Below are 14,614 nucleotides of genomic sequence, written 5' to 3' on the forward strand. Positions count from 1 at the left end.
GTGGCTGAGCTGGCCTGGACAACGCAGCCCACACAGGCGCAACGACAAACCGTTTGGAAGGTCACCGTGTTCCTTCTTCTTCTGGGACCGCCCAGTGCTCCTACTCCTTGACCAAGAGAAAAACGCGCCTTTCCGTTTCTTCTCACTGTCCTCCTCTGCCAGCTCTTCATTCAGGGATCGTCCTGATTTTGACTTTCCACTCAACTGTCAGCAAATGGAAACCTTGGTTAAAACAAGGTAATGTTATTTTAATATTATATGAAATGCACAAGGAGACGGAATAGCGAGCGGTGGTCGTGAGTACTCTTAGGGAATGACATCTGACAGGCCAGGATTGCAGCCCCGACTCCAGACACAGTGGCTGGAACCTTCCAGCACTGACAGCCCCAGCACGAGGCCAGCCTGGACGTCCGGTGCGTCCTTCATCTGCTGCTGGGGAAAGAACATGCAGACACGGCCTCTATCTCCCCTCCCTGGGAGAGCTCTCACGGGACAAGACACACCCCGCAGTGACCTGAGCCAGGCCAGGGGAGGGGCACCTTTTTTGGCGTGGACATGCTGGAGTGATCCGAGCCAAGGCTGTGCTTCGACACTGGGCTGCTGGGGGCCTGCTGTGAGTCCGGGAGGGCACGGCCTTCCACCTCCGCCAGGATGCACTCCTGGTATAGCTGGGATTTCAGAAAGCGCGTGTAGCTGTCAAACTTCATCAGGTTGAAAATCTGGGGACGAATGCAATGCGACACCGCTGGAGAAGCAACCAAGTGCTCGGCCTGAAGGCCACGGCCGTGTGAGGGACCTGTGGACACCAGAGGGCCTCCTCTCCTGAGAGGACATCACTTCCGCCCATCTTCCCACCCAGCGCCCCAGAGTACATTAGAGATATTTTCCAGTGACCCCTCATGTCTGATTGTTCTTTCTTCCAACAAACCACTCTCAAAATCAGCAAACTGCAATGACTTCTACGAAGCCAGCACCACGAGCAGACTCAGGGCAGCCACTCCTGGAGAACCTTGTTTTAAGAATGAAACCAAAACCAACTGGAAATCTAACAGAGTGAGAACTGCCTGGAACATGCCTTCTTCCAATTTTTTTAAAAACACTATTCATGTGACTTAGCAACAGAGTGGTCTCTGAAAAGGCCAGCGAAACACGGGCTCTAAGTAACAGCAGGTTATTTATTTTTCATCATAGTGATGTCCAAAATTAAAAAAAATTCAAACACACATATATCATCACTCGCGAATATGTGACTTTGCACAAGTACATGTGCATGTACACACATGTGAAAATGCAAAGAGTTTACACAAGCGCATGTGTGTGTACCTATGTGATTTTGCACAAGTGTGCGTGTGTATACATATACATGTGAATGTGTAAACAACCAGGTCACCTGCAGAGAGGCCAACAGTAGCTCAGGACTTCTAATTTCACAGCCCTACTGAAATCCCCAAGTTCTGTCTGTGTTCCCCTAAGACATGTCTGTGTTGAGCAGCCACTCTCCTCCCCATCTGGAGGCTGTCTGAGAGCCCGAGCTCCAGCTAGGATTCCCCATAAGAAACCGAGGCACAGGGAGGTACCTGGAGCTGCTGCTCCTTGAACATGTCCGGGTGAGGTGCGTTGAGAATGTCGTCTGCCAGCTGGGCCTGGCTGTCGATGTTGACGGGGGTAGTGGCTTTGCTGCACAGAAATTTACTGAAAATCTCCCGGGCCCTGTAGGAAAGCTGACAGGTGAAAATGTCTGAGCAGGCATGTAGACAGCAGGCTTCTTCTACACATGTGTTTTATGGGCCAGGTGTGGTGGCTCACATCTATAATCCCAGCACTCTGGGAATCCAAGGCGGGAGGATCACTTGAGCTCAGGAGTTCGAGACCAGCCTGAGCAAGAGTGAGACCCCATTTCTACTAAAAAAAAGAATAATTAGCCAGGTGTGGTAGTTCCAGCTACTCGGGAAGCTGAGGCAAGAGGATCACTTGAGCCCAGGAGTTGGAGGCTGCAGTGAGCTGTGATGACTCTACTGTACTCTACCTAGGGGACAGAGCAAGACCCTTTCTCAACAACAACAACAACAATAAAAAAGGAAATGTGGGTTTTCTACTTGCTTTGCTGCCGTATTCCAAAGACCTGGCACAGCTCCAGGCACCGAAGGAACACTTCCATGGGCCACAATAAACATTTCTTACTTCAATAAATAAAAGTACAAGCTAGTAAGAAACTTCACTGAACTGGCTCCTGTATAATTCTTTAAGTGGATACTTTAACCATTCCAAAGACTGGGGCAACGGTACCCCTAGGCGTGGCAAGTGCGAACATTTAGTATTTCTGCGAGGTGGTCCCCACTTAGCAAAGGGGGTGTGCAGGAGAGCAAAGACCCCGAGTGTGCCAAGCTGATGCGAGAGGCCCCGGCCCTGAGTGTGCTCGTTCACCCAAGAGGAGCGGGACGTGCTGCCGCAGGCTGCGCTCGGGAAGAACCCGGCCAAGTGTCCTCCCAGGCCCATGCCCACGTGGCAAGTGAGGGGAGCTGAGAAAACCCACATTCTTAGGATGCTCTTCTGCCTCAGATTTTATTTAGGTTTCCCTTTAGACACACATTCCCTCTTCTTAATTTCAACACGTCGAATGGCAACACATTGCTGATGAAAAGTTGTGTGGCTGAAGACATTTGCACAAACTATGTTTAGACAAAATTAAATATCATGTATATATAAAAAATTATTCTGAAAAAGAAATGACATTTTCAAACCATGTGAAAATATTTTTACACCAACTTTTCAAACTGGACTAGATGTTAATCATATGCTAAACTAACCTATAGTGAAGCCATACTGCTGTAATCTCCATTTCCTAGGCATGAAGAAATTTACCTCTTTCTTGTCGTGTGCAGGAACATGATTAAAATATTCACAGGCCTGCCAGAATAAAATGTTTTCTTCACTGAATTCTTTCCTTAGAAAATCCTAAGAAAAACAGCATCAATTAACATGGACAGATCAACGGAAGACAAGCTGGCAGTTACTCTACAAGACTCTTCTCTGTGAGCTGATCATTTCTTCACTCCTGCCCTTCTCTTATTTTTACCTTCTACAGAAACCATGAGGTTACAGGCTCCTCTCGATGCTTCACCCGAGGGCCTAGAAAGATACCCTAACGATGCCTGACACTTTAAGGACCACTGCTCTGGCATTCCAGCTGTTTTCTTGACAGCTAAACATTTCTTTCCAGCAGCTGGAGCTGGCAGCACACATCTGGCTTCACCATCTACAGGAAGGCCCAGTGCCGGCAGGCAGCGCACCGGCAGAGTCAGGGTTCTCCCCTGGGGCATGGGCCGAGAAGGCAGGGCTGAGCCCACCCTGGCTCGGCCCTGCGGGGAGGAGGAGACACCTGCACCGAGCTACTCAGGGCCTGTGGCTGAGCTGCAGGGTGCTGCTGTCTTTGGGACAGCCTCAGCAAAGAGCACAGACCACCCCTGCCAGCCCCAGGCTCTTCCCTACTCACAGAGAAGTAGTGAACACCAAGGGGGTCCTGTAGCAGACGCTCGAAGGACACGGCCCAGCTGGCAACCCTCCTCTCACGCAGGCGCCGGCAGCTCTGCACGCTGGGGAGGCTGGCATTGCTGCTCAGGCTGTTGTTGCTCACGCAGTCCTTCAGGTCAGCGCCGGTCAACTCTGCGGGACCAGCACAGACGACACCTACACCCCCGCCCTCGTGGGCTCTGCTGGGGCCCAACACCAACCCTGTTCTCTACAGCACTCGCTCGGTCCACAAACACACGCTGCGCACCTGCAACCGCCAGGACATCCCAGACACAGGGCAGGGCATGGACCAAAACAGACCCCAGCCTCGTGTGGCTCCACACACACAGTGCACACAAGTTGACACAACACTCTAAAGCTCACATACGTGCACACTCCCAACATGCACATGCATACGCACCTGAACAGTAACAAACTGCAGCCACAGGGATAAACAGAAAAGGACGTAACCTTAGACAAAAACATGCACACACCATAACTGCACGCAAGAACGGTTTTACAATGTGCTGCAGAGCAAAAGCGGCTGGATGGAGCGCCACACAACTCCATGTGCATAAGGTCCCAGGAGGTGCCACAGCCCGGCGTGGGGGGAGGAGCGCGCAGAGTCCACAGGGCAGGTGCTCACCTTCTCACCAGGGAGCACACACCCTGGTGCCTGCGCCCTTCTCTTTATCGACACTACTTGATGCAGAAGGTTCAGGCACGATGTCCACGTTTGAGTATGTAGGCTCACATGTCAACTCAATAGCTCACTCACGGGTGACTATGATGGGAACATGTCACGACAGGTGCCCCAGGAGGCCAGCTCCTGAGGTGTCCACTAATGAGCCTTTGGCTCCCAGGATCTTCTAAGCAAGCTCCCAAGCAAGAGGAGGCACCTGGGAAACCCATCTGTCACCCTTGTCCCCTGGGGTGAGCAGTGTCATGGGGATCCCCACCCCCAAGCAGGCAGCCTGGCCTGAGCCTGGGAGGAAGGCACAGGCCAGAGTGAGCGCGGCTCTGGGAACACGCACACCCGCAGGTGCACCTCTGTGCCGCAATCCAGCGTGTCCCACCCCGGGCCATCCTACAGTGAAGGAACGGACGCCCTGCTGCCACTGGTGACCAAGCCTGCGTGGTCACGAGGCCCTGGGCTTTGGGTCTGGCTCCTGTTGTGTCTTCAGGGGGCAAAGCCGACTGACAATGACCGTACAGATGTCGTCAGCAGTCCAGTGAAGTGCTAGCCACACGTTCCAGATTTGCTGCTTCGTCTGCTCCAGGCACCAAATGCCCTCTGCCTGCTGCCCAGTGTGCAGGGTAAGCCACCCAGCTGGTCACGCCAACAAGTCAAGGCCACAGTTAACTGGCTCCGGCCCCAGGCCAAGCATTCAAACACACCCATTGGTGAGCCGAGTAGCCAGAGGCAGAAAGAGACAGGGGTGGGGGGGGGGTAAGGCAGCATCAACCCCTCCCTAGGGTGGAGGCCACGCTAAACCCCACAGCCAAGCCTAGTCTGTGGACGTGTTGACGGCCACACGTGCATCCACCACACCTGCAGCCCAGGCCAGAGGGCTTCCAAAGAGGTCACGTGTAGACGCTGCTAATCCAGACAATGGCAGACCCCTGACCCCAGGAGGCAATGCTAGGATTTGACCCCATAGCCGGCTTGTCTTGCCCTCGGTGTTGACAACCAGGGACTGCACGTGGCAGGGGTCAGTTGCAGCTCAAAAAGCATTTAGATTAAAAAAGAAAGGAAAAAAGAGTTATTAAATACTTTAAACTGCTATAAAAAATATTAAAATAAGACTCATAAGGAGCTATGACAGCATCAGAGAAGCACAATTTTAATGTTTCTTTGAATCCACCGTGCTGTGTATATGCTTTTCTGAGACGAAACACTCAGATTGTGTCGGCCAGCGGCACCCACTGGAGTCCAGGGAAGGCCGGCAGCCTCTGGGGACTCGAGCAGAAGCTCTGCCTAGGAGCGGCTGGGGAAGAGGCAGCGCTCGCCAGCGGTGAGCAGGCAGCAGCCCACACACCACGGCGGGACAGCAACATCAGTGCCGCTCAGAACCAAGGACAGCACGGCCATGCACGGCTTCCTCTGAACACAGCAGCTCTGCATCATGGCGACGGGATGTCCAGAAACACCTTGCTTAAAGGACAATGTGCGAGACTGCCCCTCAGAAAGCGCTCCACCCTGCACGCGTGTGGGCGTGAAGCACGCACACTCACTTGCACGGCCATTCTCTCACGCCGGGGCAGGGGTCTTTATGCTGAGTTTGCTCCAATAACCAGACACAGAGGGGCAACACAGACATGAGCAATCCCTAAATGAACACACCCCCCAGCGCACTTCCCAGGAGAGGTGTTATTAGAACTAGACAAGCTGAGTGTAAGAGTTCACGAGGAAAACAAGATACTAAATGATGGGAAAAACAAAACAAAAAGAGCAACAGGGCGGGGCCGCCCTCCCTGACAGCACAGCACATCTCAACCCACAGAACCAGTGCAGAAGCAGACACGTCCCATCATGGACAGGACACAGAGCTCAGAAAGGGGCCTCACACGGCGAATTCATGAGTCAGATTAGGGGGGATAGATTACACTCAAAAAATGACCAAGTTGGGCCCCTTCCTCCAACACACACTAAAATCAATCCAGGATGGACTGAAGATTTAAATATAAAAATGAAATTAGAGAAATACTAGAAGAAAACGTGGGACCATTTTTTGAAACATCTGAGTGAGGAAAGGCTCCGGAGGGGACACAGGCCCAGAGGCATGAAATCAACACTGGCAAGTGGACAGCAGAGGCTTCACCTCTGCCTGTGAAACCCTGCAAGCCAAGCCCAAAGACAGGAAACTATGGGGCGATATGTTCACAGAGACGAAGCGCTAGCTTTCCTTCTCTGTAAGAATACCTACACGTCAGCAAGAAAAAGACCAACAACCAGGAAGAAAAGGGGAGTGCGGACAGCCCTGTGCAGAGGCTCCCAACGCCCGCCTCCCAGTTACCTAGCTGTGGATTCAGTCGGCGTCTGCCTGGCCGAGGCTGTGGTGTCAGCAAGTGTGAGCAAGGAAGCCCCTCTCGCACTGCCGGGGGGTCCAGACTGACCAGGCGCCACGGTGGCGTCCACCAGGGCAGAAACACGCACTTGCGTATGAACCGGAGGGGAGGGCACAGACCCTGCCTGGCGCTGAGATGCCACAGACTGCAGCCAGGGTGACGCCACCACCAGGGACAGAACGAACCAAGCCACGCCACGTAAAGGGGCACCTGCGCCAGAAACAGGGCCCAGGCCGCAACCCCTGCTGCATCTGCATTCCAGCTTTACTTAAAGATAAGACCGTGTGAAACACACCAACCACAGGAAGGACCGGGCCAGGCCTCAGGCGGTGTCCAGGCTGGAGGAGACGACAGGAAGGGGTCACACATTTCCTAGGCGTGGTTGGCTCAGGTTTCCCATGTAAAATAGGGTAATGGTGTCACCAACCTCACTATATTTTATACTGATAAATGAGGTGATCCCCATAAAATGAAATAATCTACATCATGAGAGGCATAACACGTTCTGCCAGCTTTTTTTCCTGAGGCAATAAAGGCTGAACAAAACTGAGGGATAAACAGAAGTTAACTGACCTTGGGAGACAGGACACGCATGTGCAAAGGCCCTGTGGCAGAGGGCAAAAGGACCGCAGTGCACAGCCAGTGTTCTGGCTGGGCTGTGGGCACTGGCGCTATGTGGACTTGACCATGGGAGGGAAGGGCCTATGTTTCTCACAGGTTCCTCTGCCTGCTGGGGAGGGTGGCCTGGGGGCCTCCCAGGTAGAGGCCCAGGTGAGGGGTACTGGGAACTAGGATGAGAGACAGGTGAGGCAGAGAAAAAGGCTGACCCACTGCAAACTGCAGTTAGCACAGCTCAACCCTGCAAAGGGTGTTGAAACTTCTACTTCTCAAATAAAGGGTATTTGGATTCTAACAATGCAAGTACAGTGATGAGAAGCCTCTGCCTGCCCCGCTGCAGGGCACACGGGAGTGCTGGGCCCCCATGGGACACGCAGACCTCCCACACAGCCCCGTCCCATGCCAGCTCCCCGGCACCCACACCTTCCCGACCTCACCCACCCCCCTGCCTCCCCCCCAAGGACAGCTACAGGGCTGGTCCCTTGTCCCCCGGCACTGGCTGCAGGAGGCGCCACGTGCTTGTGGGATGAATTGATCAATGAATGCTGATTGAATATAAATTTTGATTGAAGGATGACCAATAGATTTGGCAAATACTAATTATTTTCTAAGACACAAATCAACAACTCACATTTTAAAAGTCTAATAAAGAGAGAAACTTTAACATTTGGTAAAAATCAAATGATGACCCGCCTGGTGTGTGAGGTCCACTGTGTCAGCTGAGTGTCATCCTTTTGCCCTTGTGGTCCTGCAAACGTGGAGGCCGTGTGCAGGATGCGCACCACCGCCCGGGAGGGGCGGCCTCCAGCGGCGAGGACGGCAGCTAGAAGGGACGGGGAGGGCCTGGTGCTGGGGGCTGTGTGCACAGCAGACCCGCTCCGGGCCCTGCCCAGGCTCAGGAACTCACTCAGGAAACGAAAGGAAGGGTCACTTCGGCTGGCAATAAACCATGTCCATGGGACGGCCAGAGGTCGGGGCCCTCGCTCCCCGCCGACAGCGGCGTTCGCCAGGTGCTCCAGCACTGCTGGGCGAGAGCAGCCGCCCCGCACACGCTCACTTCGCCTCCTTCGGACCGTGCACATGGGGACAGAGACCTTGCCCACCAGGCCTTGTTTTTGACTTAAAGGACCCGAATAACTGCCACAACAACTCCCCTCTGATGGTAGGAGGCCACGAAGACGCGGGCCCAACTCAAGCGCCGGCCGCAGGTAGTGGAGGAGGATGCAAGCCCCGGAGCAGCGCACAGAGAAGGCTCTGGCGCCGCACGGCCCTGCACAGCCGCGCCACGCCTGCCCACGAGCGTGACCGGCTCCTCGGCCTCGAGAGGGCACAGCTGGGACACGCCCACGTCCTCCCGCCATCTCGCGCTCAGACATCAAATCTCTAGGAGGCCACACGTTCCTCAACGTGTGAAAATTAGAGACAACTGTCTGCAACATAAAAAATGTCAATTCTTTAATCATATGATCTCCTGGCAAATTTTTATGACTCTATTTGGACAAAATATGTGCACATAACTTGTATAAGATGAATAGCGAGTCACCTGGGTCACAACACCTCAGCACCACCCTTCTTGATGTGGCTCAAGACACGGGAAGTCCCCTCCTCTTTGGCTGCGAACTTCATGATTCACAACACCTTAACTCGCTCCGGAGCTGTCCTCGTCACACGGAACACAGGCACAGTCACGGGAGCCTGCCCTCACTTGGAATGAAATTTCTCACAAAAGCCACAATTCCAATCCCAACTTCAAGGCCAGAACACAAGATGGACACAGCAGCACGTCTGCGATTCACTGTCTTGCTCAGAACGACCTGCCTGCTGCCCAGGGTTAAGTGTGCACGGAACCACACACGTGTGTCCTAGGCCAAAGAAGCACGGACGCTCCTGGAACACACCCGCGCGTCACAGGGTGTCTGCTAGTTTTTGCTGCTGTGGGGCTTGTTCTTGCAGGCGAGCAGTCTGAGTCAAAGAAATGCTTTCTAGATGAGCAAGTTTTAAAGTCTTTCAGATCTGCTAAAAACTGGAAAAGCAACCATGTTCACATTGGCTGGTCAAACATGTAGGTTACATGTTACAAACTTTAATACCTTAAGATTTCAAGTCTAGGCCAGGCTTGGTGGCTCAAGCCTGTAATCCTAGCACTCTGGGAGGCCAAGGGGGGTGGATTGTTTGAGCCCAGGAGTTCCAGACCAGCCTGAGCAAGAGCGAGACCCATCTCTACTAAAAATAGAAAGAAATTAGCTGGACAACTAAAAACATATATAGAACAAATTAGCTGGGCATGGTGGCGCATGCCTGTAGTCCCAGCTACTGAGGAGGCTGAGGCAGTAGGATCGCTTGAGCCCAGGAGTCTGAGGTTGCTGTGAGCGAGGCTGACGCCACAGCACTCTACTCAGGGCAACAGAGTGAAACTCTGTCTCAAAAAAAAAAAAAAAAAAAAAAAAGATTTCAAGTCTGCGGTTAATTCTATGTCGCATGGCCATAGTCCATTCTTGTCTCACCAGAACGTCTCATCCAAATCACAATCTCAAGCACTTTGAATATTTAGGTCACGACTCCAAGCCAGGTCACAGAGCTACCACCTCACAGGCACATCTGCAGGTCCCTCCCCCCACTGACAGAGACCCCCGAGGCAAACATACCTGAAGACCATTCAAGTCAGTCTGCCCCTGACAACCATGACAAGACGGGATGGGACGAGGGACTTTACCTGGGCAGAGCTGATAAGAGCCACTGTGGTGCCATTTAACCAAATACTTCCAACCATTCACCGCAAACCACCCCTCCGAATCCATACCAGGGTCAGCCCGGGTGGCCCCGGGCAAAGGCTCGGGCCACACACAGGGACATTGTTCCTTAGTGCACGCTTCCCAGCAGGGCAAATTACTGCAGTGTCTCCAGTGATCCCAGCACACAGCGTGACAAAGGCGCTCTGCCCTGCCTGTGCTCACGGAGAGGAAGCCAACAGCAGGCTCCGCACAGAGCCGCAGAAGACGGCATGCATAATTCACAGCGAGGCCTCCAGCTCGCTGCTGCTGGCGGCACTTGAATTATTTAAGCCGGGCAGAGCACAGCTATGGTAACGGCACACTGGCTGCAAGCGCCGAAGATGAAACCTGGGCCTCCCGACACGCTGCTCCACCTCAGCAATTTGTTCTTTATTAAACTAGCAATGATGAGGAAAACAATAAGCACTTGTAGCTTTTCATATAATAATTATGAGATTTTTTTAAACTCTTATTTCTATGTGTATCTTAAAATTTTTTAAATTCCCATAAATAGGCCGGGCGCAGTGGCTCACGCCTGTAATCCTAGCACTCTGGGAGGCCGAGGCGGGCGGATTGCTCGAGGTCAGGAGTTCGAAACCAGCCTGAGCAAGAGCGAGACCCCATCTCTACTATAAATAGAAACAAATTGGCCGGGCGCGGTGGCTCACGCCTGTAATCCTAGCTCTCTGGGAGGCCGAGGCGGGCGGATTGCTCGAGGTCAGGAGTTCGAAACCAGCCTGAGCAAGAGCGAGACCCCGTCTCTACTATAAATAGAAAGAAATTAATTGGCCAACTAATATATACAAAAAATTAGCCGGGCATGGTGGCACATGCCTGTAGTCCCAGCTACTTGGGAGGCTGAGGCAGGAGGATCCCTTGAGCCCAGGAGTTTGAGGTTGCTGTGAGCTAGGCTGACGCCACGGCACTCACTCTAGCCTGGGCAACAAAGCGAGACTCTGTCTCAAAAAAAAAAAAAAAAAAAATAGAAACAAATTAATTGGCCAACTAATATTTATAGAAAAAATTAGCCGGGCATGGTGGTACATACCTGTAGTTCCAGCTACTTGGGAAGCTGAGACAGCAGGATTGCTTGAGCCCAGGAGATTGAGGTTGCTGTGAACTAGGCTGATGCCACGGCACTCACTCTAGCCTGGGCAACAAAGTGAGACTCTGTCTCAAAAAAAAAAAAAAAAAGGATAGGTTTTTGTATTTATGGCAATTTTATTTTATTTTATTTATTTATTTTTGAGACAGAGTCTCACTTTGTTGCCCAGGCTAGAGTGAGTGCCGTGGCATCAGCCTAGTTCACAGCAACCTCAAACTCCTGGGTTCAGGCGATCCTTCTGCCTCAGCCTCCTGAGTAACTGGGACTACAGGTATGCGCTACCATGCCGAGCCAATTTTTTCTATACATTTTTAGTTGGCCAATTAATTTGTTTCTATTTTTAGTAGAGACAGGGTCTGGCTCTTGCTCAGGCTGGTTTCGAACTCCTGACCTCGAGCAATCCGCCGGCCTCGGCCTCCCAGAGTGCTAGGATTACAGGCGTGAGCCACCGGCCCCGGCCCCAAAAACCTATCTTTTTAATGAGAAAGTGATCACCCAAAACTGCATGGTGCCAGGAATCTGTGTTAAGTTAGGTAATAAGCAACCACACCAAACTGAACCATAAGGAACATTTTTACACCAAAGCAAAATATGACAACTCACAGGCATTTCTGAAAAGCCCGTGGGCGTCCAGGAGGCTCCAGGGAGAGGGTGCGCAGCCCCGCCCCTCTGCGCTGTTCTCACCTGCCCAGGGACAAGCAGCGCCTGGTCTGTGAGGCCCTGCGGGCTTCCACGGGTTAGGGAACTTCCAGCAAACGCCAGGGGGCCTGGCGACGTCTTCAGGCAGCGCTCTAGGCCGATGCTCTCTTGCAGCCACCAGAGAGCTGCGAGAGACAGCTCGCACCGGACAGCACAACTGTCCCAGCAGTGCTCTCCTGACGAGAGCTGGCTGTCTGCTGACCCTGCTTTTGATTCTCGAACGCACACTGCTACACAATTATAACTTCACGGCAGTTCTAGTAAAACGGTATTAAATCAATCTCAACATTTTCTAAGAAAAAAATTACTGAAAATGCTTTAAAGATGGAGCTTAGCCTGGACTGGGCCCACCTTCCTCTCAGTGCACTCTTGACCTGCAGCTGCCAGGCGCATGCCGTGTCCCCACGCAACAGAGGCGCAGGACGGGGCCTGGCCCGACTTCCGGCTCCACTCCTTCCTGGCCACGTCACCCAGGGCAGGCGCCACAGTCCCGGGGCCGGGGCATGTCGGGGCTTGCCGTGTGGCTGTGGGCCTGCGTGAGTGAGGCGGGTGAGTCACCGGGCAGAAACCCGAGCCAGCGGCTCAGTGAAACGCACTGGGAGACCAGAGGCAGGAACGAGCCACGGGAAAAGCACCTTCGTTTGCACTCACACTGCCCCTTCTTAGGCAATTTGTGCCATCCTTTTGGGGGGCAACTTTTTATTTGGATGTAATTTCAAACTTGCAGAAAAGGTACAAGAAGAATAAGAGGAAGTCCCACATCCCTCTCCCCAGGTCCCGCAAAGGCCCGCGCTGGGCCCGCTTGCTGCACTGCCCGCCTTCCCTAAACACACGTGGACCCACACAGGCAATTTGTTTCTGGACTATTTGAGATTAAGCAGGAGACAGCAGCCCTCTTTGCTTCAAATATGACAGCATATACTTCCTAAGAATGAAGACATCCTCTTTTATAACTAAGTACAGTTATCAAAACCAGGAAATTCAACATCCAAGTTCCAGTTTCGCCAATTGTGTCCTTTACAGCTATTTCCCCCAGTGCAGGACTGAAGTGGGGACTCACTTTGCTGCCATGCCTCTTTCGTCTCCTTTAATCTGGAACATTCCCCAGCCTTCTTTATGTCTCTGGACCTTGATGTAGGCCAGTTACTTTCTGAGACTGTCCCTCATTCTGGGGTTGTCTGATGTTTCCTTGTGATGTGGCAGGAACACCCCCGAGAGATGCTGTGTTCATCTCCACGCCTCTTTTTAGGGGGGACGTGGTGTCACAGTGGGTCGCAATGTCAGTGGCAGTTGCTCCAATCACGTGGTTCAGGTGCCAGGTTTCTCCTGCTGAGTCTCTCAGTTTCCCTGGTGACAGAGGTCTGTGAGTCCCACTCTCAGGCTCTGAGTGTCTTGCTCCTCAACTTGCATCTGTGACCTCAGCCCCCTCGGCCACTGCTCCTCCTCCGCACTCAGTCGGCGCTCCCCCCTGGAGCTTTCCCTTCTCCCTGTGATGATTAATCTGTGATCCCTATCAGCCTGGACTCAGTGGGCTTTTATTTTAGTCGAGCACTCATTTATGCCCCACCAATACCTTTGCATCTGGACGCTCCGGCCCTCCCTTCAGCTGGCACCTGTGTCCTGCTCATGTGTCCTCATCATACATCGAGCACTGCCTTATCTTCTGGTATTTAAAAAAAAGGTTCAGGCTGGGCGCAGTGGCTCACTCCTGCAATCCTAGCATTCTGGGAGGCCGAGGTGGGAGGATTGCTCAAGGTCAGGAGCAAGAGCGAGGTCAAGAAACCAACCTGAGCAAGAGCAAGACCCGTCTCTACCTAAAATAGAAAGAAATTAATTGGCCAACTAAAAATATATAGAAAAAATTAGACGGGCATGGTGGCGCAAGCCTGCAGTCCCAGCTACTTGGGAGGCTGAGGCAGAAGGATTACTTGAGCCCAGGAGTTTCAGGTTGCTGTGAGCTAGGCTGACGCCACGGCACTCTAGCCCAAGCAACAGAGTAAGACTCTGTCTCAAAAAAAGAGGTCCAGGCTCATCTTACGATCTTGTGCTTTCCCTGTCCCAGCCCAGGAGCCAGTCCTTCCACTGAAGAGTGGCATTAGACACCACAATCTGGCCCCAAGGGGTGCTCACTGCTGCTGGGTCTCACTGCTTCCAGGCCCTCCCAGTGGACAGAGCCAGGACAGGTGGATGCACACACGTACCTCTATGTCTGTTAAATATCACAAGTTCCTGCTGATACCTCCAATTCCAGCCCAACATCCCAGCCACACTATCATCTTCCCCTTTTCTATATCTGTAGCTCTTTCCCTAACAGTGGTGCACTGGTTCCCATGGTCCCTTTTTTTTTTTTTTTTTTTGAGACAGAATCTTGCTCTGTCACCAGGGCTAGAGTGCAGTGGTATTGCCACCATGCCCAGCCCCACAATCTTTGATGCCTTTATTCATTTACTCGAGCCCAGCACCTACAGAAAGTAGTTTAAGAACTACTAACACACACTGCTGCAAAACACAAACTTACTAACTCACAGTTTTAATATCACATCATCTACTTTTTAAAGCCTGCACCTGTTCACCAGAGTGAACTTGTTCACCCTTCAAAACAGCCAGGCCTCATGGACACCTGCTATTAGGTCAGTACAGTACAGCGCCCAGTTCTAGGGAAAACTCAGGTGGAAACTTGCCCTGGAGGATCCTCTGTCTCTGGTGGTGCCATGCAATAGAGCACATGGCCTTGAGGAGAGGGGCAAGGCAAGAGCAGGTGGGACAGGCTCGGCCCCTTCTTAGCTTCAGCCAGCACAGGCCTGTGGAGGCCAACCCAGCTCCTCACTTTAACAAAAATCTG

The 14,614-nt window shown here is 52.5% G+C and overlaps 1 protein-coding gene across 4 annotated transcripts in view; it reads right to left on the bottom strand.

Annotated features, from left to right (window-relative positions):
- The window catches only part of RGS12 (regulator of G protein signaling 12), a 150,371-nt gene that overhangs the window by 17,630 nt on the left and 118,127 nt on the right, over nt 1-14,614 (bottom strand). For 3 of the 4 annotated variants that reach the window (XM_075992877.1, XM_012737346.3, XM_075992878.1), the window contains 5 exons: nt 3,494-3,663; nt 2,863-2,955; nt 1,578-1,721; nt 540-719; nt 51-204 (listed from right to left, as the gene is read on the bottom strand). In XM_075992877.1, coding sequence (XP_075848992.1) covers nt 51-204; nt 540-719; nt 1,578-1,721; nt 2,863-2,955; nt 3,494-3,663 — 741 coding nt within the window. Of the gene's footprint in view, nt 1-50; nt 205-539; nt 720-1,577; nt 1,722-2,862; nt 2,956-3,493; nt 3,664-11,757; nt 12,008-14,614 lie in introns of those variants that run through there. The other variant, XM_012737347.3, reaches the window with a different exon arrangement.

The sequence above is a fragment of the Microcebus murinus genome, chromosome 16 (assembly GCF_040939455.1).
Source record: "Microcebus murinus isolate Inina chromosome 16, M.murinus_Inina_mat1.0, whole genome shotgun sequence".
Lineage (NCBI taxonomy): Eukaryota > Metazoa > Chordata > Mammalia > Primates > Cheirogaleidae > Microcebus > Microcebus murinus.